Genomic DNA, 24,064 nt, shown 5'->3' on the forward strand with positions numbered 1-24,064 from the left:
GAACAGGAAATCAGTGAACCAATGAACCAGTCAACCAGTGAACGAATGAATGAATGAACCAATGAATCAGTGAACCAATGAATGAATGAACCAGTGAACCAATTAACAAATGAACCAGTGAACCAATGAACCAGTCGACCAGTGAACGAATGAATGAATGAACCAATAAACCAATGAACCAGTCAACCAGTGAACGAAGGAATGAATGAATGAATGAATGAATGAACCAATAAACCAGTCAACCAATGAACCAGTCAACCAGTGAACCAATGAACCAGTAAACCAATGAACCAATAAACCAATGAATCAATGAACCAGTGAACCAATTAACGAATGAACCAGTGAACCAGTGAACAAATTAACCAGTGAACCAATGAACCAGTGAACAAATGAACCAATAAACCAGTCAACCAATGAACCAGTCAACCGGTGAACAAATGAACCAGTGAACAAATGAACCAGTGAACCAATGAACCAATGAACCAGTGAACCAATGAACCAGTCAACCAGTCAACCAGTGAACAAATGAACCAATGAACCAGTAATCCAATTAATCAATGAACCAGTGAACCAATTAATGAATGAACCAGTGAGCCAATGAACCAATGAACCAGTGAACTAGTGAACTAGTGAAGCAGTGAAGCAGTGAACCAGTGAACCAGTGAAGTCTGTCTGATGTCTGTGGTCACTTCCTGTCTCTGATGCTTTGTCCTTCCACTCTGAGCATTTGTCTGTTTCTTCTTCTCTGCTTTTGGCTCCCTGCTGTTGATTTCATTTGTTTGCTGTTGCTGTTGCTGTTTGTCGGTTTCTTTTCAATAATGACATGCTGATCTGCAGATTTGTCTCGCTGCTGCTGCAGGAAACCAAAGCAGCAGCTGCTGCAGATCCACAGCAGGATGAAATCAAGTCAAGCTGGATTTTAATTGACAAAGATTAAAAATAAACAACAGAACTGAAGAGCAGCTAAACAATGAAGGAAGAGGCCTGAGGACCAGATAAAGTCTGTAACAAGACTACAGATCCCATAATGCAGCTGCAACAAGACAAGTTAATCATCAGTTTCAGGAACAAGTGAGAATCATGTGATCACTCTGACATCATCACTCTGGTTCCAAACTGATCAAATGATAAAACGTTATAATAAGGTTAGAGTCTTTGTATTTTCTCAGCATGCTCAGTTGAGTTCAGTTCGGGTGTTGAGCAGTGTGATAATGTACAGAGAGGAGCGTCTTCCTTCAATGAACCTAGCTTTGATCATTTGACCAACAAACTGATGATCAATTAACAATCAATAACATCAGTGTTATTAAACCTCATCAGTCAATCATGTGATCACAGATTTATTGATTAGATTGATTTCATGTTAAAACCACTATGGTCTAAGCAGGCGCCCCATGTGTAGCGGCTACAGTCTTCGCTGCAGTTGGCCCCGGTTCGAGTCCCGCATCGGACGGCCTTTGCTGCATGTCATTCCCCCTCTCTCTGCCTATCCTTTTCCTGTCTCTCTACTGTACTATTGAATAAAGGCATAAAAAAGCCCCCAAAAAATACTTAAAAAAAAAAAAAAACCCACTGTCAAATAGAAAAAATAAAAACAGGTTTAATGAAATATTTTTGAGTTATTTAATGTCGTCTTCATGTTTTACTTCAAGATGCCAAGTCCATCTTCTGTCTACAGAACCAGAACCAGACACAATCAGGACAGTTGTCCTCCATCTAAACCAGAACCCAAACTATAACCAGTAACTTATCCAGAACCACATGTAGAACCCATTATTATTCCGAAACTAAAAAGTACCACCTGTTGAAGCTACAAAACCAGAACCTGTTATTGATCCCAATCCTGTTATTGATCCTGAAGGAAATGCAGAGATTACTGATGAGGATAGGAACAAGACTCACCTGTTGGAGCACGAGTGGTGAGGAGAGGCAGGCGGAGAGGATACAGAGAGAGGAGGTGCAGCGGGGAGGAGGAGGAGGAGGAGGAGGAGGAGGAGTCCTCTGTCTTGGTGTGTCTGGTTTTTGTAGTTCCTCTTCTAACCCAACCTGAAAACAGAGAACATGTTGATTTGAATCTTCATCAGTGAATCAAGGACTTTTTAACCCCTCTCTGAAACTGCTTACTAACCACCTAACTGACTAACTATAGAACTAACTACCTAATGGCTGTAACACACCTGATGGCATCTTCATCGATTACTCAAAGAAGTCTGGGACCACAAAATAAAAATTAGGTCATGAGCTGAATTTGAACAAAACATGTGAAGAAATCACACAAGTCACACGTTGTGTTTTTATGGTGACGAAAAGAATGGGACATCCGAGTGTCACTATTCTCTGGTTTTACCATATTCTACTGTTCCAGTGCAGATCTTTGTGTGTATCAGTCCGCCTCCACACATTTGTGTTCCTTTCAGGAAACACTGACCTAAATCTGCCGACCGCAGCAGCATCATAGTAATAATAGAACATCTGTGTAAAGACCGTGAATGGAACAGAATGATCTGCTCATTCTGAAAAATACTCATCAAATAATACATTTATCCAAGATCGCAGCTAGTAATAATGTGTAGTTCATATTTACTCACAGTATCATCTGAGTATGGTGGCCCCAAAGGACAAGGCACATACACGACTGAGAGCACAACCATTAAGTGATAAGAAGAAAACACACAGAAATGGGGGAACCTGGGGGGAGGACACCTGTTATATCCAAAAATAAAGTGCACTGCCTCTGTTTGTTTTGTGTTTTTATATATTTATTTTGATTGAAATGCGGTGATATATCTGAGCATAAAAATAACATGAACTAAACAACTATGACACTGAATTTTATATTTTATTTTCCAAAGGAAGTTATAATATATTTCAAAACACCCCTGACATGAAACCAAAAGGTCCCTGATACATATGCTGCTGTCTCTAGTGAAATCTTTTTGAACCGGAGAGTGTGCACCAGTGTTTGTGGGATGGAGTTGCAGTATTGAGGTCCAGCTGATAGACCTGCCTAAACCACACTGCACTGTAATCTGGAGCTGGATCTGTCACTGATTTGTCTGAGAGTTAGATGATGTCACTGATTAACACTCTGTGAAGGCGTCTTCACTGTCAGCTTGACTGAACTTTGTAGATAGGACTCTATTTTCTTCATCAGTGTGGTTGATTAAGAGATTGTGTGTCAGTTCCTGAGCGATGACACAACTGAGAATGAAACGGCAGATTTATGAGGATTATTTTTTCAGTAAAGAGATAAAGTTGGACATCAGGTGCGTTAATGCATACATATTAGTGCATATGTGTTAGTGTGTATTTGTTAGTGCTTATACAGACAGGTACACAGACAGGTAATTTATGAGTAAAGGCCTGTGATTGGTCAGTTTAGAAGAACTCCTCTTATTGGAGGTGTTGTTTGTAGAAACATTGTAAAGTCAGAGGTCGACTGATGAACTCTAAAGCACGAGACATGAGCTGAACACACACACACACACACACAATATAATGAAAGCAGGCTGCCAGTCAAAGAGAGCTCAGCTGCTGACCACCCACGTGTGTTTATGTGTGTCCCCACCTGCTGCCAAGAACATCACTACAGCTGCAACACACACACACACACACACACACACACACAAATAGATATTCTTCAGGCTCCTACAAGTCCTATTCACTGACATATTGAAATATGGAATAAAAGACTGTGTTATCGTCTCTATGTGGACGACTAACGGTTCATCGCCTGCCTCTGTCTCACCAGTAGATCCACTCTGACCAGGTGTGTCCAGCTGTTCTTTCTTAGTAGTGAGGTACGCTCTTATTTAGTCTCATATCAACTCATAGAAAAATACTTTTTACATTCCTCTGATTGTGTAACTTCACTTTAAAATAAACACAGACTCCTTGTTGAAGTTGCTGTCATTATATATTTCGTGCTGTTTTTGATTTTCACTCCAAGTTTAGCAGAATTGAATTTCACATGTGAACAGTTTTCATCTGTAACTACGCAGTGAAAATCTGAGACAAATCACTCCTGACAAACTGTAAACACACTGACACACTGAAGAGAATCTGAGCTTCTGCCAGAAAGCACACACCCACGCTCACCAAAATAATACCACATTTAATCTGGTGGCTTCCAGAAGTCTCAAACAAACCAACACATCCAGAGGGAAAACACAAGACTCCAACACATCTGAGGGAACCGAGCTAGTTCTGCTGGAGCCATCAAGAGAGCATCTGTTTTAATGAGGGAGACATGAGCTCCAGTCCAGTCCAATCCAATCAGTTTGGTTCAGTTCAATAAATCAAGTCCAATCCAATCCAGTCCAGTCCAGTCTAGTCCAGTCCAGTCTAGTCCAGTCCAGTCCAATCCAATCCAATTCAATTGAGTCCGGTTCAGTTCAAAAAGCCCAGTCCAGTCCAGTCCAGTCCAATCCAATCAGTTCGGTTCAGTTCAATAAATTCAGTTCAGTTCAATAAATCCAATCCAGTCCGGTGCAGTTCAATAAATCCAGTGCAGTCAAGTCCAGCCCTCCAGAACTTCTCTCAGAGATGTCTCCCTTCAGTAAATGTTCTTGTCTCTTCAGTGCTGCTGGCACCTCCTACAGGTTGCAGACTTCATGACAACCACAAATACAACAATGAAACTCAGACTCTAATCCAGATTTTGGTTTTCAGATTGAAAACATATTTATACAAAAAAAACAATTTTTCTTTTCTTAAGGTCCGCCCCTGTCATACAAATGAGCTCGCTGGGTTTCGACTTAATGATTTATTCAATCAATTCAATCAATAAAAGGTAAATTTGTAGTCTCAGGTCTGAATTGGCACATTTCCCATCGTGCTCCATTGGGTGATTTAAATGTACCAATCATCTTAATACATTTGACAGCAACTTTATGTGTGTGTGTGTGTGTGTGTGTGTGTGTGTGTGTGTATGTATGTCCCAGCAGATAACACACATTCACAAACTCCAAGCAGCAAGCTACACAGCCAATCAGCTCTCAAAAATGAGAGCTGTTGTCATGGCAACATGGCAGACATGAATGCAGCATCTCTGAAATACACCTGGCCTCTGAGTTGGTGGTTCAATTCCAGCTGAGCTGCAGCAGAATGATGACAGCTGATTAGTCACTTACAGGAAGGGCAGCCTTTTCAGAATAAAATTACATGTAAAAAAATGTTCCTGTTCTGGAGCGAAAAACTTTGAACTGAGCTAGTTAGAAGCTCTGCCTCCATCTACAGCTAAGTGATCTGATTGGGGGAACTGTTGACACATTCCTGTCTCTATGGGTGCAGGTTAAAAGACGGAGAAAACACCAGGTGCCCAGACGATAGATTAACAATCCAGACTAACACACTAACAGGTCACATGGCTCCACTAACATCAATGAGATTAAATAATACAAGTACCCTTTCCAAACCCTTTCCACACACAGACTGTAAATGTGTTCAACACCTCTTTATACCACTTTCTCCAGGTTCCAAAAATTCTTCAAACACAACACAAATAATGTCCTTCTCAGCTGCTATAGTTACAACACTTGTATTACACAATATGCTGTTGAACGCACCACAGTTGCAGTTTAAATAAAGGTTAATTCAGGAGGAAGAGTTAACAGAGGAGTCTCGTCTCTCATTGGACAAAAAACAAACCACTCAGATAATTTCATGATGCTGCCTCTATCTCCACCCGCCTGCATCGGGTGATGTCTTACCTGTGAGATGAGACGGAAACAGCAGGTGCTGGTTTCTGGGGGCGTGTCCTTCTGGTCTCTGGATGATCTGATTGGTCAAAAGGAGATGTTTGTCTCTTCTCTGAAAAACGCCCACTTCCTCTGGTGAGATCCAGCCTTCAACTAGCTGCAAACATGTCAGCATGTTAGTATCACGCTGTGTGTGTGTGTGTGTGTGTGTGCGCGTGTGTGTTTGTGTGTACCTTGGGTAGACGATGAGGGTGATGAATAGGAGAAGATCGATAGAACGGAGGGAGAAGAGGAACGACTTCAACAGCTGGACGCTCCCACTGAAACAACAGTAGTTTAGAGATGGTGGCCGAGAGGGACAAAAACTTAAAACTAACCCTGACCCTAAACACACTAAAAACACAAAGCTGTGTCTGTGTGTGTGTTTCTCCTCTGTATGTCTGTGTTTAAAACCACTGAACCACATGAAGATCTGGTAGAACCACATAAAGAACCAGTAGAACCACAAAGAGTAAAGAACTTTTTCAGTGACCCCTAAACTTGACCTCTGGTCAGAAAAAGAGAATCAGAGCAATACTGAAGTGAAGTCTCTCTTGACATCCTGCTGTCTTCTGTCTGCAGTGACCTGTCTCATGTCTCCTGACTGGTGACTGTTTGTCAATCTGACCTTGACTCGGTTTGTAGGACAGAGACTTTCAGCACAAACTCAGACAGATCAGGACTGAGGGAAAAGCCACTGACCGCTGACCACGCCCACCAATGATGTCACTGTGTATTGACCACACCCTGAGTACACTCAGTGTCAAGGTGTTAAGTTTAAGGACCAGTACATATAATCAGATTTCTCTATATCCTTTGAACAGACAGACAGACAGACAGATATATAGACAGATAGACAGACAGACAGGATGACAGACAGACAGGTGACCTACTCTCTGCAGTCTCTTTAAATCACTGAGGACGGTAAAGGACTGTAAAAAACGAAAAGCAGCCGACAGAGAAGAAAGATGAGGCCGCTGAAGCAGAGCCAGTATCTGCTCTCTGAATACGTTTTATCATCTTCATATTTAAAAAGTATTTCTTTAAACATAGTGAAGGAACTTTCACAGATCTGTTATTAAAGTAAAAACAATATGATTCACCACATTCAAAGCCCACGTATGAAAATATAAAAATGTAAGGTTCACGTGTTAAATTCAGACCAATAATAATAATAACAACAACAATAGTAATAATAATAATAATGATCATCATCATCAGTCAGGTTGTCTCTGTAAAGTTCAGCTGCCTGTGGAGTTTAATGTCTTTCTTTGTTTCACACAAACACTTTCATTAGACAATCTGCTGATAAGATGTTAAACTCGGTCTCTGCAGTTTATGCAGAAAGAATTAAAGAAGAGCTGCATGAGATAATTAACACGCTACCAATAATTAACTGACAATTATTCACTTTGCCCTGAGGGATCATTAAAGTTTCATCTTATCTCCAGACGACAGAGAAGTCCGAACTCTGGATCAGACACTCAACCAACACTTTATATATGAAGGTGAATTTGATTCCAGCTGTGGATTGTGGGAAATGTAGTCTCAACTGTATCCTGCAGGGATGTGTTATTGTTGTTATTGTTATTTTTCCTTGATAAATGAGAGATCAGCTGACTAAAGTAAAACTTTTTTTTACTATTTACAGGTTCAGACCGAAGATTTACCAGGTGTGTTACCTGAACCAGATGCATGTGTTACCTGTATCATGTGAGCGTGTTCAGGTATCCACACAGCGGGGGGACAGAGGACCAGAGGGGGCGTGGCCTGGTACGTTGCTGCAGACCAACTAGCCAACCACAACCACTGGGGGGCAGGTTCACTGCTGACAGACAGCCAGGGCATGGTGGTGGTTACCATGCCAACCGGCTGACCTTTAAACCTGGAAACTGGCAGCATCACGATGACATCACAACCTAGCAGACAAACCAATCAGGATGAATTAGCACCAACAATCAAAGGCAAGTTGATTATTGATCACAGTTAAAAAGTCTGAACTTATAAATTCTTTCAAATTAAAGCAGAAAATACAAAGATAAAGATGAAAGAAGAAAAGATGAGAACAAAAACCATAAAAAATAAATTCTATTAAAAATACAGTCTGACACAGTGAACAGAACTGAGTCATCAGTCGGTACGAAAAAGTCTTTATTAATCTGATTCTTTACCTGAAACACAAATGAACTGTCACAGTATCAATACTCCATCAGTACCTCATCAATATCTCATTTCTACTTCATCAATACTCAATCAAAATTACACACTGCCAGAAATTCATACTTTAGAAATACCAACACTACATTAACACCTCCTGCATTAATGGTTTCAAATACTATCAATACTTCATCAATACTTCATCAACACTTTCAATTGACTGAAGGTTCAGGTTTTTTCTACTGACCAGGTCTACAAGTTTGATTATTGATCAGAGTGATTATCCGTTTTATATTGATCACCTCCAACCATCATCACGTCCGTCACAGAGGAACTGGGTCCACAGTTTGAACTTCTGCTACTGGTTCCACTGGTTCTACAGTTCTAACTGGTTCAGGTGTATCACCAGGGAGTTGCATAACACTTTGCTGGTTCCACTGTTTTCATCGGTCCACAGGGGTCCACAAGGGTCTGCTGGTGTCCATGAGGGATCATGAAGGTCTGCTGGGTCAACGAGGATCTACTGGGGTCTACGAGGGTCCGTGTGAGGTACATTTCGTCATTGGAGCGTGTATGCAAGTTTCTGTGTCGTCGGCATAGCCACTATGTTACAAAGGTACCAACTACACATGAGCTGGAAAACAAAGATGGACACTGCATTTCAAAAGAGGCTGTGAGGAGGTCCGGCCCTCACGTCTACAGTTCAGTGCAGCAGACGAAGCAGCTCTTCTTCTTCTTGTGTGGATGTCGCCATTTTGATTTCATGTATGAAACGTGTATTCAAGCGAAGTATAAATGAAAAAAAAACTGCACGTTCATGGTGTCCACAACTGTCCACAGCTGCTCGTGTACATGTCCACAAGCCAGTGTAACAGAGGTGTAATATCAGACGTTATAATTTCCTGTGTCAGACTTGGACTCATAGTTACAGTCTGTCTCAGGGCATGTTTACAATCCTAACATCTTTTAAACCCCAAAACATAAAACTGAGATTTATTCAAACCTGTTTCTCTGAAAGCTGGTGGTAAAAATCTCTCAGGTTAAATTAAACTAAAGTAGTGATGTAGTCCATTTTAGTTCCACAGCAGCTTTGTAAACCATAACAGTACAGCTGTCAGTATACTCACATTACTACTTGTACTTGTAGTACTGACAGTATACTCAGTGCTTATAGTACTGTCAGTGTGTCAGCATCGATGCTGCTGCTGAGTCAGTGTCTGTAGCTCAGTGGATTATTACGGGTTATTACCGTGTTAATTAACGGGTTAAATTCCGGTATGTGTCACTTACCGACCTGCGGAGCTTCTCCAGCTTCTGTCCTGGTAACTGCTCCTCAGACCGGCGGGACCCTCCTCCGTCCGGTCACGTCCTGAGCGTCGACTCGCTCCTCCAGCTGTTTCACTGAGGTCCGCAGATCATCCTCCCATCCGGTAAAGGTGAAAGTAGAAACAGCTGGGGCCACGAGGATCAACGGCGACAGAAGAACACCGAAAGACAGAGAGAAAGAGTGTGTGTGTGTGTGTGTGTGTGTGTGTGTGAGAGAGAGAGAGAGAGAGAGATTCCCGGTTGTAACAGACAGACCATGCGTGTCACGGCGGTGACAGACAATGCGACGCCTGTAGGTAGAAAATACCGGAGTCGGCGGCAGCACAGGCTGTTCCAGTCACGGAATCTCTCTCTCTCTCTCTCTCTCTCTCCGGTTCAAACCGATTAAAGCTCCGGTAAATGGTGGCGCTCTCAAGGAGCAGCCTGCCTGTTCCCTCCTCAGATCATGAACAGATGTGAAGTTATCCAAAACACATTATGAACGTGGACTATTATTAATAACTTTATTTGTACGGAACTTTGTTATGTAATACATGAACTGTACAGCTCAGCAGAGTCAGACAAACAGTCAGCAACAGGAATCAGGCAGATCAACAGACCCAGGTCTGGAGAGCTTGGTAAAGAGCACAGAAACAGTCTGCCAGGGTGGTCCTGTGCATCTGGGGCGGGAGAGGTTTCAGGACCTGCCTGGCATCATATGTAATTGTAACAAATGCATTTTATTCCCACCTCTATCACCATGATGGAGCCCTTATAATTAAACCCTATCCCCAAAGTTGAACCATAAATTGATAGATTTCTGATGACTCATTAATTGATCGCTAATGTTTCAGAGAGCAGACAGAGAGTTTTTCTTGTATTATTATAATATATATTATCTCATGTCATCTGAGAACACAACAGCCAGAATTATTTCTCTGAATTTCTATGAATCCAACCCTAACTTCTTGAATGGTAGTTTTCAACTTAAAATAAAACAACAAACGCATTTGCAAATTTCAAACCAATAAATAAACTTATTTAGGAAAAGTTTCAGGCTTAATGTGATTCATGGTGTTTTTATTGCTTTCAAATGTCAAACTGAGTCAAATTTAACCTCAGCAAGAGTTCACTTGCTAATTACATTAATTTTTTGCCTTGTTGTTGCACACACATGATGAAAATGAATCAACTGTGAACAGTTCACAGCTCACAGACAGCTGGGTGGCAGCGATACACCCTGCTACACCAGCAGCAGCAGCTACACCTGTTAACACGTTTAAAAGTGTTGCGTGTGTTGGTAAATATTCCATTCATTTACATTATCTTGTGCTTTTTTCTTTCCTTCATCAACATTCCTCTTTTGTCTTTAGACATTTTCACCATTCATTCACTGAGGGAGGGACCTAACCCTAACCCCGGCCACAGGCTGCGTTTCATACGTATGTCATTGTTGCCAGTTTTGGATCTAACAAACATGATAATCCTTGTTTGTTGCCCTCTTATACAAAACTGTAGCAACAACAACACCAACGTAGATACGTCAGGGTGTCAAGACAGAGGTCAGACATGAGTTGAGGGCCCCAGGTGGCTGTGGGCGCGAAGCAGCCAGGTGATGAACAGGAAGTTATACAGGAAGTGTATACAGAGGGAATAATAGGATAAATGGGAACAGGTGTGTGCAGATATGGAGTGGCCAGCAGGCAGGAAACTGAGCAGAGAACTGTGTTTTATGAAAACAAGTAAAACAAACATGAAAATAAATAATAACAATATAATATAATCGAATATTAAGATATAACATGATACGTCCTTAATTTGGTTTTGACAAAGTAAAGTTGGAATAATAACGCTGACACGTATCAGATTAATCTTACTACTATACTATATTACACTGTCAGATTTGATTGGATATTGATTTTGCAGTTCACAGTAATACTGTGATTTTATTACATCAAATACTTCAGTATTCTGAGATTCAGCACTCTCTGATGCAGCCCATCTACTCTGTGTGTGTGTGTGTGTGTGTGTGTGTGTGTGTTGTCATTACAGCCATGTATCCATTAGTGAGATAATGACAACTATATATTCTATGTGTGTGTGTGTGTGTGTGAGTCTGCCCATCCCGGGTAATCCATTAACGTACGCTCACACAACCACACACACAGACAAACACACGATTTAACAGCCCTATTGCCTCCTTTGTCTCTTGCTGTGAGGAGGAAGGTGTGTGTGTGTTTTATCTGATATCAGTAACTGTTTCTGAGCTGTGAAGCTATGCTAAAGCACACACACACACACAGTTTATATTGACTGGATAGATTGTGTGTTCAGAGATTCTCTGTTAAGTCGTCGACCTTTCAGACAAACTGATTCAAGACTAATGATATGCTATAGTGACTAACTGTGATTATCTACTTTATCATACAACATTTAGCTCCGCCCACAGACTGTGATTGGATGGTAGAGGTGGGATGAATGCTGAAGCTCCTGTCTGGTTGATTATTGATAAACCCTTTTATCATATATAAATCAATTTCAACATCTGACTTTTGTCTGGATTTAACTCTGTTGATAAGAAATGATTCATAGTAAAAATGTACAGAAATATAATTGAGACAAATGCCTATAGATTCAAACTCAAACTCATTTAAACACTGTTAGGATTTCAGAAGATGAATTCATTATTCTAGCAAACTAGAGCTTTACCACTGATTCAATTAATTCAAATTACCAGCAGATATCAGAGAACATTTAATACATGTTTTATGTATAACTGCTAATCCCTGGTGGAGGTGTAAACGAGAGTGAAAGGGTTTTACATTCATAAAACTGTATTAAAATAAATGTAACATGTGCTGGAGTGAAGTGAACAAATATTTATAGGAAGTAGGCCAGAGGATGGAGAGGAGGATGAATACAAAGGGTAACAGAGAGATGGAGAGGACGGCAGTGATTAGATATGTAGAGGGAAGGAACTGTCTTATAGAACTGAGCTGAACTGAACTGAGCTGAACTGAACTGAACTGTACTGAACTGTACATCCTACAAACCCGAAAACCTCTGCAGCTGCTTCAGGATGATCAGGGTTGGAGACAAAGTCTGAGAAGGTTTGAAACCACAAACAGAGATGTGTCTTCAGCCTGTCCTGGAGGACATCATTGACTAAGGCCTGGATGCTACTGGGGCTTTAGTTAAACTCAATGGCATAATAAGATACTCATAATGTCCACAGGGGTTAGAGGCTGTCTTCCATTAGTTCCCCTTCCTGGAGGGATGGTTGGAGAAAATGGCTGCTGCTGCCTGCAGGAGCTCAAGGGCTGAAGAGATGAATAAAAGAAGATGGTTCAGACCACAGTACCTGATGCAGGGACAAAACAGCTTGTCCTTTTCAGTGAAGAACTAGAATTACTGCCTCGTAGTTGTCTTCCTCCTCCACTCAGACTAGTTTCAGGTTACATCCCTGTTTATCCAGAGTCATATAAAACATTAAGATTCTTTGATGAACAGGCAGCAGGAAACTCTTGGATCTGAATTCCCAATCCCTGCACCAGGTTTGGTGAAAGTTGGTTCAGAACTTTTTGCATGGTCCTGCAAATAAACAAACATGGGTGAAAACAACCTCTGTGGTGGGGGTAATAACTGGCCAGGTGAACAGATGGGTGTGGCCACAGGTGGGTGGACACACAGTTGACTGGAAGGTGTTCTCAGCATCAGTTAATAATCTGTTACTGTAGGTGATGATGAGATGTTCAGATTATTATAATCAGATTACAGATTAAATGTCATCCTTAGTTAGTTATAATTATAATTGTGTTAATGAGTGAAGGGTTAGGGTTAGAGAACAGCATGAGGTAAAAAACGTGAAGAAATCCAGACTCTGAAATCTCTAAATCTTTTATCACATTCACTTTTCTTTCTCCTCTCGCTGGCAGTTTGTCATTGTTTTAAATGACTGCTGGTTACACACACACACACACACACACACACACACACACACACACACACACACACACACACACACACACACAGTGTTAGTGAGGGGTGAAATTGAGTTGTTTCAGTCTGGAGACTGAGAGTAAAGAATAAAAGAGAGAGAGAGAATGAGAGAGGCTGAGCTATAATGGTGAAGTATTTTCTAACCTTCTATTTTCCTCCATTATCCTCCATCTCTCCATTTCTCCATCTCTCTTTCTGTCTGTTGTCATGTTGTGATGATGAAAGCTGTTTAATGAGCTGCAGTCGGCATGACGGCGCAAAACACACCCATTACCCCCCACCCCCTCACTCTGCTGCCTGTCAGCTGCCAGCCAGCTGCGATTTGTTAAAGTGTTTCCTAAAACACAATTATCTTCCTCCTCTCCCCATCTCCCCCCTCCTTCTCCATTCCTTTATTGTCACCATGGAAACACAACAGTTTCCAACGGGCTGTAGTATCACCCATGGTTACCGTGGTAATGTATCAAAAACATGAGCAGGGGAGAGACAGGTGTGAGAGTGAGACAGTTCTCAGCTGATGTTTATTTGTTTGTTTGTGTCACATCAACAAACATGAATCCTCTAACTTGTTTGTTGTTGTTGTTCTCAACAGATTCATTTTTTCATTTTCACCGTAACAAAAAGTCATGACTGTTTGTCACGATTACCAGACAGTGGGGCTGGTATTGTTTACACCCTGTGTGTGTGTGTATTGGTTCGCTTGCACGATGTACACTTCAGTGATGATCGGATCTTCAAATGCTTAAACAATGTAAATGAATTTTAATCACATTATTTGAACTTCAGATATTTGATTTCGCCACACTCTACACATGAGCTCATCTCAGTGGGTTACTATGGTAACCAGTAAATGTACCAGATTAACCTGTGGGTTTGCTGTGGCAAGTATCACAGTTGTAACAATAACAATAAACGTAATTATTGAAATGATTAACAGAGAATTATTTACTTTACTTCTGTTCATCAGCAGAAGTGTCCAGTTAATCATCCAGTTATAGTCCAGGTAAATCTACACACCTTCTCTATTATTGAACATATACAGAGTTACTTTGTTTAATTTCTGGTTTAGTCTCTAGTTAATGTTTGAGTTATTTTAGTAATTGTTTTTCTTATTGATCTGTTTGATTGTCTTTATTTTGGCTGCTGATGTGATTGGTTCACTCTCTGACTGTAACAATACATAAAGTAGTAGGTTTTAGTCATTTTACGTCAGATTGTTATTTGGCTCAGAGTCTCAGTTATTAATGAGCTTGATGCTTTGTTAGCTTCCTGACGCTCGTTAACCAATCAGCCGCAGAGCAGAGAGCATCCAGCTGAAAATGAGTCTTTTGACTAAAACTTTCTCTGCTTTGAAACAAAAAACATCTTAACGAGTATTTCAGCCCTTGAGAGGGATTTTCCATCAAACCAGAAAGAAATCAGCCAGTGAGGTGAAATAATGATTTTATGAGCCATTTGTCTGGTTTCACAATAAAACAGACATTTTCTATGACATCATGAAAATCAAACTGTTTGTTGGAAGATTTTTATTTAGAGGACCTGTCTCACTGTCCCTTTAATGTCATATTTTAACACTAATTTACCTTCTATCCTTTCAGGTTTGAGTCTGGAGACTTCCGTCCTCTACAGTATTATACAGTCAGAACAGAAATCCAGTGTAGGTTACAAATACATTATTTTGTTAAATTTACAAAACATTCGTTTTTCTGTGTACTCTCTTCCTCTCAACTGCTTTCTAGTTTTAACTCTTCACTTTTCAAACCGTTCATCAATGATGGATGATTATTATTATTAATGGTCATTATCAAAGGCACACTCAGTGTTTAAAGACACTGGCTGTGTGAACACAGGTATGAGCCACAGCAGTTGCGTGGACACTGTCACGGACAGGTGAGGTGGTCAGTGTGGCCGCAGCACCCTGGATTTATTACCTAATGTTAGCTCAGCAAACCCCAACTAATGTGATATCTGCTGCTGGTGCAGGAATATGTGGATGATTATGAAATGGTAATGTAGCTGCACTCTTAACTAATCACCAAGAGAAACGGTCATTAGTTTTATTCTACACACTTTGAAATGATCTTGCTGATAATAAACTGAAATTTATTTTGTTCTCTTCACAGAGAGACAGACAGACAGGTGTCCACTCTAACTCTCCAACAATCACATTTTAATAACAAAATCTAGAGGGTGGAGCTTTGGTTTGTGATGTAATAGACAAAAAACAGAGAGCTGCAGCATTCCCATGGCAACTCTTTGTCACCATGGTTACACCACATCCAGCACTACAGAAAACAAAAAGCTGAGTGAGAGCCTTGTGTGTGTGTGTGTGTGTGTGTGTGTGTCAGTTGGATCTCTGCAGCCAATCAGTATTGTTTTGTCTCAGAGTCTCAGAAGAGGAAGTGACATCATTGCTGTCTTATCACCAGAAAACAGAGACAGAAAGAGAAAGTATGAAATTCAATGTGTTTTCATCAGTTTAGTAAACAAACAAAACCACCTGTGTGTGTGTGTGTGTGTGTGTCTGTCTGTGTGTGTGTGTGTGTGTGTGTGTGTGTGTGTGTGTGTGTCTCTGTCTGTCTGTGTGTGTGTCTGTCTCTGTCTGTCTGTCGACAGTCCATCAAACATGACTTTAACCATCATCATTCACACTCACTTTAAAATATAACTGAATATACCATTATTGGGTCAAGTGAAGGTGGTGGGTTGTTCTGGCATAAATGTTTATTTGTTTGAACAATGGCTCTTATGTTTAGACTTTGTTTTCATTGTTTTTTCATTAGAATGCTGAATGTGTGGATCAACCAATCAAAACTATACTTTATCTGTACAAAGAGTTTCTCTCACCCTCTCTCTTACAAACTCAATGTGTGTATGTGTATTGTGTTACTGTGTGTGTATGTGTGTGTGTTTTTATAATGCGATGTGATTGGCTGACAGCCTCTGTGTTTCTGTTCCACTTGAGTTGATATACAGCTTGCTCTCTCTCTGAGTTTAAATTTCAGTTGTTGGGACATATAACAACTCTACATACGGACAGTTAGAGGTCCCATTGAAAAAGGCAGCAGAAAATCAGTAGTACATCAACTGTTCCTCATCTTCATCTTCTACATCTTCTCCTTCTCCTCACTATAACACCATGAGCAGCATGTCATCATCAGCAGCAGCATCAGTCCTCCCTGTGTGTTTAAACAGGAGGCGTTCAGGAGCAGTAATCACTTATAGATAATCTGTGTTTTGGAAGCACTTGGAGCCCAATACACAGTCACTATAGTTGTATATTGTTTGTAAAACACAGGAAAATAAACTTGGCATGTAAAAATATTCTTCAGGTCACATTTATGTGTATACCGTGTGAATAAAACATAAGCCATAGTCAGCCTGTGTAAATGGCTGCATAGATTAAATTAGAGGAATATCTGTTACATTGGATATGCATGAGATGGATGAGTGGAAAACATGACTTAAACACTTTCTGTGTAGATTTACTGTAACCTTCTTTATGTTAAAATCTGTCAGCATTTATGAAGGTTAATATAAATTAAATAACATCTATTTATATATAGATTTAAAACATCAACAGCACTAAAACTAATAAACCTCTTTAATTTGTATTTCTGCCATCATGCGACCCTATATGTGTGTATATTGTATATTCATAATGTGGGTATTATTAATGTGCGTGTATGTGTATATGTATGTATTATTAATATATGAATCTTTGTGTGAAGCTTGAAGAGGTGTACAGATGTGTCTATTAATGTGTGTTATTAATGTCGTATTACTGGCTGAGGATTTCTCAGTCTAACAAACCGCTGCAGCATAATCTCTTATTCAAATGAGACATTCCTGTTTGAATTTTAATTTTATTTTCTTAAAATCCTGTTTTTCCTCAAGTCCTGAAAATCTCAATGTTTGAATCCTTTGTGAGGATTTATCCTCTGTGAGCATATTTACTTGTTTTCTCTGTAAAGTCTCCATGTTCAGGATGATTTTCACAGCTGTTGTAGTCAGTGAAAACTGACTAAATTCTAACCATATAAAAAAAATCAACAGGAAACATTCTGCATGCTGTCATATTTGTCATGTCCAAGAGATTATGTTAAGTTATTTTTGTGTTGTCCTGTCTTTATGCTGTCTCGTGACTTCCTGTTTTATTTTGAAATCTTACTTCCCTCTCGTTTCAGATAACTGGCTCCTCCCCCCCTGTGTGTGTCCCACCTGTCTGATTGCCTGCCCCTCCCTGATTGTCTCCACCTGTGTCCCCTTACCTTGTGTGTATTTAGAGTCTGTGTCTCCCTTTGTCCCGTACTAGTTCGTCTTGTTTGTTACAGTCAGCCAAGCCATTTCACACCATAGCCAAGCCACGTCAGGTACCTTTGTATGTTTGTGTTATCCTGGTTATTTTCTCATGAACGTGTTTTTCCTCTATCAAGAGCGATTTTTTGTTAGTAGTTTTTTGCCTCCTAAGAGAGTGTTTTTTGTTGATACTTTATCAATAAAGATTGTTTATTTTTTGGATCTTTTGGTCTTGAGTCGTGCGTTTGGGTTCACTTCCCTGTCCAGTCGTGACAATATTCTGGTTTGTTTGGGTAAATGTAACAGATCACGAAGGAAGAGATGATCCATGGGTTAGGGGTTTATTTGGTTTAATTAGATTTTTACCTGGTTTTGAAAATATATTTTTCTTAGGATCACACCTGTATTATTCAAACGTTTTGTTTAATTGTGTCTTATTGTAAAATTAAAGATTTCTGTGTTGCAGATTCTCTTTCCTGGAGGTTGTGTTTGAGGTTAAGCTGTGCATGTTTATAAGTTATTTGGATTTAGGGTTCTTAATTTGGAGTTAGTTCAAATTGTGATTTCTTTGTCTTATTGAATTAGTTTAAATTTACTTTGAATTTATGATTAAAGGTAATCCATCCTAACTTTTAACACACATCATCAGTAGTAGACCCCACGATCATCGAGTGTTTTCGTCATTATCACTATACACTCTCACCTGAAGAAGTCCCTGCCAAGGTTGATCATGCAAAAATGTGTTCCGTAGCCAATTGGGTTTCATTTTGTTGAAGCAGGTTTTGAGCTTTTCAGTTCTACTCTGATTTTAGACTGATTTTTTAAATTATATTTCCAATTTAGAGTGCATTTAAGGTTTAATTTTTGTGACATACAAGGGGTCAGAGATTTTTTTTTTTGTTATTTGGGACCAAGGAACCATTTGGGTTAAACATGAAAAACAACTAGTATCCTACCCTAATCCTAATACCTAACCCTAACCCTAACCCTCTCTCTCTTTCTCTCTCTCTCTCTCTCTCTCTCTCTACTACGGTATGGTGTGGTGGGCACAAAAGTGGGGGACTCCGGTTGACATGCGATGGCCAGTGCTTTGCCTTTGGCTCTCTATTCAACTGTGATGCCCAGTGGCATCATGGGGAGAGTCATCGAGATAATTCTTATAAACCTAAACCGCCCGCGCCTTCGGACAAGCTGGTTTCCTTAACGCAAAGGTGTATGCCACAAAGCCTGCCGTTCTCTCTCTCTCTCTCTCGTCTCCCCTCTGAACACTTAAACCTTAAAAAACAGTTGAACAACAACATCATCATCATCATCATCATCATCATCATCATCATCGTCGTCGTCGTCGCCATTATTCACCTTATGAGTCCTGAAATGGAAGACAACCACGGTCGATGACCTTTGACCTTTAAGGAGGTCGGGAAGATAATTATAGGTGAAAATGCAGAATGAAAATGAAAGAATTTCAGCATGTTGTTCAATCGAATTCTTCACCTAACAAGTTTTGGAATGGAAGGCAACCACAGTATGTGACCTTTGACCTTTAAAGATGTCTGGAAGAAGATTATAGAGGTAATTGCTGAATGAATATTGAAGAATTTCAAAATGTTGATTAACAAACAAAATTACAAAATTGAAAGCTTATCCTGTAACCTGCCATTTTACTACTCGTGGGAAGATAGTGACTGAAGAACCTAGATGAGGACTGAAAGCCATTAGATGAAACCCGAAGATTTTAGATGAGAACTGAAGACTACTAGAGGAAACCTGAAGAACTTAGATGAAGACTGAAGACCCTAGATGAGGAATGAAGACCACTAGATGAAACATGAGACACTAGGTGAGTATTGAAGACCACTGGATGGAACCTGAAGACCCTGGATGAGGACTGAAGACTACTGGACGAACCTGAAGACCCTAGATGATGACTGAAAACCCTAGATGGGAACTGAAGACCCTAGATGGAGCCTGAAGATCATTAGGTGAAACCTGAAGACACTGGATAAGAACTGAAGACCACTGGATGAAACCTAAAGACCCTAAATAGGGACTGAAGACCACTAAATGGAACCTGAAGACCCGAGATGATAACAGAAGACCACTAGATGAAACCTGTAGACCCTGGATGAAAACTGAAGACCACTGGATGAACCTGATGACCCTAGATGAGGACTGAGAACCCTAGATGAGAATTGAAGACCATTAGATGAAACCTGAAGATCCTAAATGGGGACTGACGACCCTAGATGAGGACTGAAGACCACCGGAAGGAAACTGAAGACCACAGATGGGAATTGAAGACCCTAGATGGAGCCTGAAGATCACTAGGTGAAACCTGAAGACACTGGATAGGGACTGAGGACCACTGGATGAAAATTAAAGACTGAAGACCATTAAACGGAACCTGAAGACCCTAGATGATAACAGAAGACTACTAGGTGAAACCTGAAAACCCCAGATGAAGACTGAAGACCACTAGATGAATATTGAAGACCACTAGATGAGTATCGAAGACCCTAGATGAGGACTGAAGACCCTAGATGAGGACTAAAGACTACTAGATGAAACCTGAAGACTATTAGATGAAACCTGAAGACCCTGGAGGAGAACAGAAGACCATTAGATCGAGTCTGAAGATTCTAACAAAATTACAAAATCAAAATTCTTTCGGCACTTGTCATCTCCTCCAGCATCATTATCATCGTCTTTATTATCTTCACCATTGGATGCCTAAACCTAAGCCTTGGATCTACATTCATCAGCATTTGCTTTTCTTATAGCCTCTGGGCTACGCTGCAATGTCATTCGACACTGAAACGAACATTAAAGGTCACTACCTAAACCTAAACCCTGGATCTGGACCTAATCCTAACCTTCACCTTTGAAGCTATGCCCAACCCTGTATTTTATCCTAACCCTAACCTTCACCTTTGAAGCTATACCCAACCCTGTATTTTATTCTAACCCTAACCATGGAATTGGATGCAACTTAATCCTGGGTTCTGGCTCTAACCCTAATCAAGATCAGTTTGAGCCTTGACGACCTAGATAAGGAGAAGACCCCTTGAATAAGAACAAAACGATCTCTGGAACAACAGTAATCAATTTTTACCCTTTAAAATCCTCCCCTCACTTTAAAATCACCTGTCTCGCGGGTACTTCGCGTGTGCTTCGAATTAACGATTATATAATAAGAATGCTGACTCAAAGAACCCTAGATGAGGACAAAAGACCCTAGAGGATTACTGAAGACTACTAGATGAAACCTGAAGACCACTAGATGAAACCGGAAGACCTTAGAGGAGGATAGAAGACCATTAGATGAAGTCTGAAGATTCTAACGTAATCACAAAACTAAAAATTCTTTTGGCACTTGTGATCTCTACTAATCTCTGTGGGATATCTTCTTTATCATCGTCATTATTATCACCATCACCATCATCATCATCATTATCTTCACCATTGAATGATAACTAAACGTTCTCTGAAGCAACAGTAACAATGTATTTTACCCTTTAAAATCCTCTCCTCTCTTCGAAATCACCTGTTTCGCGGGTGCTTCGCGTGGGCTTCGAAACAACGAGTACATAAAAAGAAGGCGGGCTCACAGAATCACAATCAGTTGGAGCTTCGACAGAGGAGGACAGAGCTCCTCTGGAAGAAGACTGAAACCCCCTGAAGCAGGACAAAAGGCCCCTGGGACAACAATAATGATGGATTTTAACCCTTTAAAGTCTTTTCTTCATTTAGAATTGCCTTTTTTTGTTTTTAGCCTACCAAATTAAAGTTAGGGTAGGGAAGGGGAACTGATCCTGTCCCCGAAAGGGTCCGGGAGGTGCACGGTCCTTCCCTCGCTCGGTTCCCCCACTCTGGTCCCAATGACGCTGACGAGAGCGCTGACGCCTCCGCCCGTAGCGTACGGTCGTCCATCCCCCCTCGTCATCTTCGTAGCCCATTTTGGGCTTTATCTCTGTTTCTTAATTTAGTTTAGCTTTGTTATTTATTAATCAAATTATTTATTCTTTATAATAGATATAAATTGAATGTATTTATAATATGTATTTATTTTTTTGTGTATATTTTCTTTTAAATGTAAATTAAATAAATAAAAAAATGTGTAAAATGCAAACAAATTTGTTTTTATTCAAACAAAATAAAAAAATAAATAAAAAATGAAATTGTTTTTAAATTAAATTATTGTGCACCAAAAAGCAACGTTTCAATCCTGTATGGATCTTCCTCAGGCCAAGGTGCAACACCAAAGAAAAGTAAAAGAGCTGGCTGTTATCACTGACTGTAGGAGCTGTTGCCTCTTCGAATGTCAGAGTGAGGGTTAGGTTAACAGAGTTTTGCCACCTATCGTACCCCCTACCATACTCGTTAAGGTCTGTAGCTTCTGATAGGAAGGTCGTAGAGAGGGTTAGGGTTAGGTAGAGGTAAGTATTTGTCTTGTTTATCCAAGTAGGATTAGGGTGCGCTGGCCTGGGGGTGTGCTGAAGGTCAGAGCTCCCCCACCGTTCCAGGTTGTGGATGTGAAGTAGGTGGATGAAGTTCTTTTTTCTTTTTTTCAGGATCTGTTGTTTCTGGTAAGGGAGGAAAAAAAAGGAAAAAACAATAAATTGTACATAGTATTAGTTCACAGGGGGTGGAATGACGTTTGATAAAAAAAGAGGGGAAAAAATAATAAGGTAAGTGAAGGTTAAAGGTAAGTATTGTAACTCAAATTAAAATTCAGAATGTTATGTCAGATGTGTATTTGTCAGTTGAATAAATATTCTTTAGTTGATTGTGATGTTCTTTTTTTCTATTGCAGGTGAAGGGTTCCGTCCGCCTCTCCCAATGCCGTCCAGGTGAGTTTTGCAGGTGAGTATTTGTTTCCTGTTGTATGTGAGGTAAGTAGTAATGTTATATATTTTTTTTTTTTATTTATTTATTTATTTATTTTTTTTTTCCCCAAAAATGGTTTATAGTTGTGATGTTATAGGTCTAGCTGTTCACACCAGTCCAGAAAGATGTTTTCGGCTGTATTGGATGTCCAGGTGATGTGGTCCTCGGTTGTGGAGAAGTGATCCTGTGGGAAAGGATACAAGTAAGGAAAATTATTTTCAATGTGTGTGTTTATTATGTCCAGATTCTGCTGTTGTTCAGTTGATAGTAGGTGTGAGAAGGTGATTATGGGGATCCTGATATCGGCATTGGGAAAGGCGGATTCTGCCCTTCTGTGTAATGTCCGAAGCTGCTTTATTGAAGTTTTGTATGGTTCTTGATCCCTGTTATTGATACCCACCGAGAGAACCACAAATTGAGTGTCCTGGTGGATTGTTGTTTTTGCCAGCAATTGTGCAAAATGATGAAATGTAGCCCCCGGGTAGCTGTCAACCTGTATATTTATGTCATCATATGGGGGGATGTTGTTTAGATTAGATTAGATTAGATTAGATTCAACTTTATTGTCATTGCACAGAGTACACGTACTAAGACAACGAAATGCAGTTAGTATCTAACCAGAAGTGCAAAAGAGCAGTTAAAGTGCAAGTGTGTGCTGTACAGGTATGTAAAGTGAGGGTGTGCATAAGTAAAGTGGAGATGTGCATATGTAGGGTACAATAAATTACACTGTGAATTACAATGAATTACGTTGGAGTCCCCCAAAATGAGAACCGGTCTATGGCCTTTGATGTTCCAGTCATGAATTTTCCTGGTTGGTCTGGCTTGATGGTAAGTAGGAGTTATTGTTGTTATTGAATTCTGGTTTTCCATGTCCACAGAGGCACCATGTTCCCTCTCACCATTGTCAACTCTATACTGCACCCTGGTGTTGGTAGTGGGTGGGTCAGAATCAATGTCAGAATCTGTCAGACTGACTTTCTGATGTGGGGCATTCATCATGCCTCTACCCACCATCTCAGCCCTTTTGGCCATTGTGTGGGGTTGCAGATGAGTGGAGAAATATGGTGGGGATGGTCCATGCGTGTCCCCTGTGGACAATGGAGCTCCAGTGTTCCTGGTGCTGTTTTCCTGTGTGTATACCTTTTGGTTCATCGGAGTGAGGTTATGAAGGTGAGTACAAGAAGGTTTGTATTTTATAATGTTATTGTTTATTTGTGATCCATAAGTTATGTTTGTTTGTGTTCTTCCATCCATTTTTACAGGTTGACAGCTGCCGCGGGAGGACGATGCGTTTCCTGTTCCCCAGGTGGAGTTCCTGCGAGAAGGAGAGGGGGGAGAATGACCATAAGTATAGTTATTTAACGTTTTGTGGGTTTCAGGAAGGGGAGAGAGACAATGAGGGTCCAGTGATGAGGCAGCTGGTGATGATGGTGGTTGTTGTCTCTGGACCCATTTTGGTCTAACAGAGGGTTAGGGTTAGGGAAGGGGAACTGATCCCGTCCCCGAAAGGGTCCGGGAGGTGCACGGTCCTTCCCTCGCTCGGTTCCCCCACTCCAGTCCCAATTACGCTGACGAGAGCGCTGACGCCTCCGCCCGTAGCGTACGGTCGTCCATCCCCCCTCGTCATCTTCGTAGCCCATTTTGGGCTTTATCTCTGTTTCTTAATTTAGTTTAGC

At 40.5% G+C, this 24,064-nt stretch overlaps 2 protein-coding genes across 2 annotated transcripts in view; both read right to left on the bottom strand.

Annotated features, from left to right (window-relative positions):
* The window catches only part of tcerg1l (transcription elongation regulator 1 like), a 19,472-nt gene extending 11,821 nt beyond the window's left edge, over positions 1-7,651 (bottom strand). Inside the window, exons 1-4 of the mRNA XM_023420514.2 lie at positions 7,443-7,651; positions 5,933-6,019; positions 5,712-5,856; positions 1,903-2,046 (exon numbers count right to left, since the gene is read on the bottom strand). Of these exons, the coding sequence (XP_023276282.2) occupies positions 1,903-2,046; positions 5,712-5,856; positions 5,933-6,019; positions 7,443-7,640 (574 nt within the window). The 5' untranslated portion in view covers positions 7,641-7,651. The remainder of the gene's footprint in view (positions 1-1,902; positions 2,047-5,711; positions 5,857-5,932; positions 6,020-7,442) is intronic.
* A 14,825-nt stretch (positions 7,652-22,476) lies between these two features.
* On the bottom strand, positions 22,477-23,384 carry LOC147818315 (uncharacterized). The gene is made up of 2 exons (XM_087177761.1): positions 23,135-23,384; positions 22,477-22,916 (listed from the first exon to the last, which is right to left on the bottom strand). Exons 1-2 carry the CDS (start codon positions 23,382-23,384, stop codon positions 22,477-22,479), a joined length of 690 nt encoding a protein of 229 aa, XP_087033887.1.
* Positions 23,385-24,064: the final 680 nt, after the last annotated feature.

Source organism: Seriola lalandi, unplaced genomic scaffold (assembly GCF_002814215.2).
Source record: "Seriola lalandi dorsalis isolate HSWRI2012SDOR001 ecotype SW California unplaced genomic scaffold, Sedor1 jcf7180002054647, whole genome shotgun sequence".
NCBI classification, from domain to species: domain Eukaryota; kingdom Metazoa; phylum Chordata; class Actinopteri; order Carangiformes; family Carangidae; genus Seriola; species Seriola lalandi.

What these genes read in the sequence shown, in the direction of transcription:
- LOC147818315 (XM_087177761.1), bottom strand. Translation starts at nt 23,384, where the DNA reads ATGAATGCCCCACATCAGAAAGTCAGTCTGACAGATTCTGACATTGAT. An exon ending in CATTTTGGGGGACTCCAACG is followed by an intron (nt 22,917 to 23,134) that starts TAATTCATTGTA and finishes TCTAATCTAATC; the next exon opens with TAAACAACATCCCCCCATAT.